Genomic DNA, 5,114 nt, shown 5'->3' on the forward strand with positions numbered 1-5,114 from the left:
TGGAGAGTTAAGATGGAAGGAGCCTGAATGTGGCTCAGGAGCCCGACCATCCTCCTCCATCCTGGCTCCTCCACTTACTGCCGCCACAACCTTCTCTTCTGCCCTGAACAAATCTGCACACTCCACCCCCAAAACTTCAGGTGATGCCCCATTGTCAATCATTCCACCTTCACCCTGGTCCATGCCTGCAGAACTCCACCCCAGAAGTCCGCCATCCTGAATCAAGGCCCTTCCTCCCCAACACCTGACAAAATGGCAGTGCCCTTTGCCTCACTCTCCGTCAACAATATACCCCCATGGTCAAAGATACTAAGCCCAACTGTCACACTATTTCTAATCCAACTGTTTCTGCTCTGAGTTATTCTTCCTCTCCAGAAGACAGTATGGATTCCCCAGAGCCACCTCTCCTCTCGACCCCAGAAGATCCCCAGGAGAGGATCCAGAAAGAAGCAGTTAAGGAAGGAGACTGACAAATAATCTTGAAACCCCTCATTGCCCCAGGATGTTATAAAAGAAGGGGGCAGAATCCCAGGTATCAGCCATTGGTTTACAGGGAAATAAAGGATCTGTGTAGGGCAGCTAAAGATCATAGGAAAGACTTACCTTGTTTTAATGGCCTAATGACGGCCATGTTTAGAGCACATGTCTTAACCCCCTATGATTTAACATATATTATGACCATATTCTTGTCACCTACAGAATACACCCTGTGGGAAGGGGAATGGAAGTGTTTACTAAATCAATTAATAGCAGACTATGCTAATAATGAGGCAAGGGCGGAATTGACAATCAACCATCTAGCTGGAGAAGAACAACACAGCCTACCAGATGACCAAGCAGCAGGTATCCCCAGTATTGAATGATATCAAAGAGATGGCTTTGAAAGCTTTAATCCAGGTATGGGATGGTAGCACCCCCAATTTAGACTACCTTGAGTGGCTGCAGCTAAAGCTTTAGGACAATTAGACCATCTTGGCTGCCTGTTAAGTAAGCAGACCAATGCTACCTCCCTCACATTGAGTGGTCTGCTCTCAGACATAGAGACCATCAGACATGCCACCTTGCAGAACAGCGATAGAGTTTTTACTCTGGGCACATGGGCATGGCTGTTTAGACTCTGAGGACATGTATTGTATGAACCTCTCCAGCCACAGTGAGTCAATCCACAACAGCATTAAGGTACTGAAGGGTTCAAGAATCTTCAAATGGAAAACAAAGACTGGGTCAATAGACTCTTCCAGTCCAAAGGACTAAAGGGTTGGATGATATCTAGCTAAAACAGGACTATTAATTCTCTTAGTTGTTGTTGTATTGCTAATTGTCACATATTTGTTTGGATGCTTTTAGAAAGTCTTACAAAATTCTTTCAGTTCCATCTTTGTTCTAAAACAGAAAGGTGGAAGATACCCAACACAGGCTCCTCATGGACTCCTTGTAGGAGAGAACTGGAGGTCAGGATGGCACAAAAACCTCTCAGAGACTCAGTGTGGGAAGAAAACACCTTAAAAGTACCTAAAAGTATTCTTAAATCCATAAACTACCTTAAAAACCTTGAGTATCTCAAGGCATTAATGGGCACCACTGAGTGACAATACAAAGCTCTCAAGGGACTTGTTAAAGCAGATAATTGGGGCTGTGATTGCACAAACCTCTCACAGAGTCTGTGAGAAACACAAGAGTCTGTGTCAAAATGGAAATACCAAGTACCTTAAAATAACTGAAGTACCTTGAAGTAGCAATGAGCCCCACTGAGTGTTGTTACTGACAAAGCCTCTCCAGGGACTAATTACAGCAGATAATTGGAGGGCATGATTGCAAAAAGATCACAGAAATTCAGAGCAAAAAACAAACCCAAAGTCCTTTGAAATACCTGCAGTCCCTGCAGGGAGCATCCAGGAGCCCCCAGAGCCATTCCTGAGCAAGGGTCCCCCGGGACGCCTTCCAGCAGATCCTTGAGGCCACTGGGATGTGGGCTAGGGGGGATGCTGAGGGCAGGACAAGGGGGTGACAGAGCCCAGCCTGGCTGGGGCTGTGCCAGGAGGCCCCTGAGCCCCAGGACAAGGTGTCTCCTCACAGCCCTTGGTGGCACAGACCCTGCTGCTGTCCCCCAGGGCACCAAGACTTGGCTTCTCTTTGTCCCCACCTGTCATCACTGCCTGCCGTTCTCTGCTCTGCCTGGGGCCTGTTGTGTTCCTCAGTGGGACCCATTAAAAGTCCAAGAAACTTTGGAGTTGGACTCTGACTTATAGTTCTGGAGAAGTTTCTTCAGCTCCCTCTCAGGGACTGATATACAAGGCCTGAGCACAAAGCCTCAGAGGCTCATTTATGTCCTTGTGCTGTGTCTGTGCTGCTGAGCTGGGCTGGGTTCCTGGCACAGAGGCAGCTCCTGATAACCAAGAAGAGCTTCAGAAGCACATTTCTCTTGATGAGCGGCTCTTCTGCCAGCCCAGCAGGGCTGGGGCACTGCCTGCAGCCACCCCGGGCACAGCACAGAAGCACAGAGAGCTTCAGTCAGTCAGGGCTGGGAGGGTGCTGAGAAGTGCCTGGGGCAGAATCACTGCCAGCCCTTGGCACAGGAACCTCTGGCTGCAAGACAATTCAGCTGCAGCTCCTGGAGCCATCTCCTCAAGCTGGAACATCCCACTGCCTACAGACCTTGTGAGTACATTCTCTGATTGTCTCTTGTGCAGAGCAGCCAGGAGTGCCCAGGGCTGTCGTGCAGAGCAGGGTCCTGCAGCCCAGGGCGCTGTGCTGGGGCAGGGACTCTGCTGCCTGCCAGGGACAGCTCTCAGCCAGCCCTGGCAGCTGCTCCCAGCACTGGGGGACATGATCTGGGTGGGAGGAGACAGCTGGTAAGGCTTGGGAGTATTCTCCTTGTGTGGGGAGGATGCTGAATTGATCAGCAGTTTTCCCAGCATGACATTTAACTGCAGAACATTTCCAAGTACATTATAAAGGGAGCGCAGGAAGGCTAGGGCTGCATAAAAGGGAAAATCTTTCTTTTTTAATCTACTGCACTGTGTTGCCTGAATACAAATTGCATATAGCTATCATCTCTCAGTTCAGGTGGAGAATAAATACAAAAAAAAAATCTTACAGACCTGAATAAACCAGGTAGTGACAGAAATCAGCACAGGGCCTCTCACAGGCAGCATCAGTGTCGCTTTTCCAGCTTCCTCAGGGTTGCTCTGACATTGCCATCAGAGCCTGCAGATCCAGAGCTGCCCCTGGGCAGTGCCAGAGCTGGGAGGTCTCTGCAGGGCAGAGCTGAGGCCCCAGGGCTGGGCTGGGCTCTGGCAGCACTGGCAGGGCCCAGCCCTGGGCACAGGGAAGCAGCTGCTGGCAGGGACAGCTCCAGGCAGCAGAGCCCTGGGCAGGCAGTGGGGGGAAAGTGCCCCCAGGCTGTGCTGGAATATTTAAAGTCCTCTCCAAACCCAACTATTCCATGATTACTTTTTTTACAGATCCCAATGCCCAGCCCCAGCAAATGTCCAACAGCAGCTCCATCAGGCACTTCCTCCTGCTGGCATTGGCAGACACGCGGCAGCTGCAGCTCCTGCACTTCTGCCTCTTGCTGGGCATCTCCCTGGCTGCCCTCCTGGGCAACGGCCTCATCATCAGCGCCATAGCCTGCAGCCACCACCTGCACACACCCATGTTCTTCTTTCTGCTCAACCTGGCCCTCAGCGACCTGGGCTCCATCTGCACCACTGTCCCCAAAGCCATGCACAATTCCCTCTGGGACACCAGGACCATCTCCTACACAGGATGTGCCACACAGGTCTTTTTCTTTATGTTCTTCCTGTCAGCAGAGTATTTCCTCCTGACCATCATGTGCTACGACCGCTACGTGTCCATCTGCAAACCTCTGCACTATGGGACCCTCCTGGGCAGCAGAGCTTGTGCCCACATGGCAGCAGCTGCCTGGGCCAGTGGCTTTCTCTTTTCACTGCTGCACACAGCCAATACATTTTCCCTGCCCCTGTGCCATGGCAATACCCTGGGCCAGTTCTTCTGTGAAATCCCACAGATCCTCAAGCTCTCCTGCTCCAAATCCCAGCTCAGGGAACTGGGGCTTCTTGCTCTTAGTGGCTGTTTAGGACTCAGTTGTTTTTTGTTCATTGTTTTCTCCTATGTGCAGATCTTCAGGGCTGTGCTGAGGATCCCCTCTGAGCAGGGACGGCACAAAGTCTTTTCCACCTGCCTCCCTCACCTGGCTGTGGTCTCCCTGTTCATCAGCACTGGCACATTTGCTCACCTGAAGCCCCCCTCCATCTCCTCTCCATCTCTGGACCTGGCCCTGTCAGTTCTGTACTCAGTGGTGCCTCCAGCCCTGAATGCCCTCATCTACAGCCTGAGGAACCAGGAGCTCAAGGCTGCAGTGAGGAGACTGATGACTGGATGGTTTCAGAAACATTAAAGTGCTGGCCAGTTTCTGCAAATAACAAGTATGAAAAGTTGTCTTTCATACTTCTTGTTGGTTTCCATTTGGAGGTTCTTTATGTTTGTTTTACTTTTTTCATATTGCCCATCAAAAAATGTCATTTTTTGTGCCATTTCTCATTTTGTTTCTCATTTTGTTTCTCTCCACCTTTCCTGTGGCCACACACTGTGTCAATGAGGGGCTGCACTCCTGGTGCCTTTAAATGAACTAAAGGGTCTCCCAGTAGAGTTTTCTGCAGAGATGCCCTTTTGTTGCCTTCTCTGGAGCTGCAGCAGCAATGTCTGTGTGCAGAGCTGGGGCAGATCAGGGCTGGCCCAGCAGCTGTGCCCAGCAGCAGCAGCACCTGGTGTTGCCAGTGCTGCTGCCATGGCCCTGCCCTGCTGCCCTGATGGCCCTGGTGTTGCTGGAGGGCCTGAGTGCTCTCGGGGCTGGGCACAGTCCTGGGGGTGGCAGTGACGGGGCTGCAGCAGGGACAGGCCATGGGCACTGCTGGGGCAGCGCTGACGCCTCAGGCCAGGGCCTGGGGGCTCCAGACTCCTTGCCCAGGCTCTCTGAGTGGCTCAGCACAGAAAGGCCAATGCTCAGCACAGAAAGGCCCCATGAGCAGCCCCAGGGTGGTCATGGGCAGGCTGGGGACAAACAGCATGGCTGAGGCTCTGCAAGGGCCCTG

General features: G+C 51.8%; 1 protein-coding gene across 1 annotated transcript; it reads left to right on the forward strand.

Moving 5' to 3' along the window:
* Positions 1–3,487: 3,487 nt before the first annotated feature.
* On the forward strand, positions 3,488–4,420 carry LOC141726163 (olfactory receptor 14J1-like). The gene has a single exon (XM_074530576.1). It carries the CDS (start codon positions 3,488–3,490, stop codon positions 4,418–4,420), a length of 933 nt encoding a protein of 310 aa, XP_074386677.1.
* The last annotated feature ends 694 nt before the right edge of the window (positions 4,421–5,114 follow it).

This window comes from Zonotrichia albicollis, chromosome 33 (assembly GCF_047830755.1).
Source record: "Zonotrichia albicollis isolate bZonAlb1 chromosome 33, bZonAlb1.hap1, whole genome shotgun sequence".
NCBI lineage: Eukaryota > Metazoa > Chordata > Aves > Passeriformes > Passerellidae > Zonotrichia > Zonotrichia albicollis.

Coding starts and splice junctions, on each gene's coding strand:
- LOC141726163 (XM_074530576.1), top strand. CDS start 3,488: ATGTCCAACAGCAGCTCCATCAGGCACTTCCTCCTGCTGGCATTGGCA.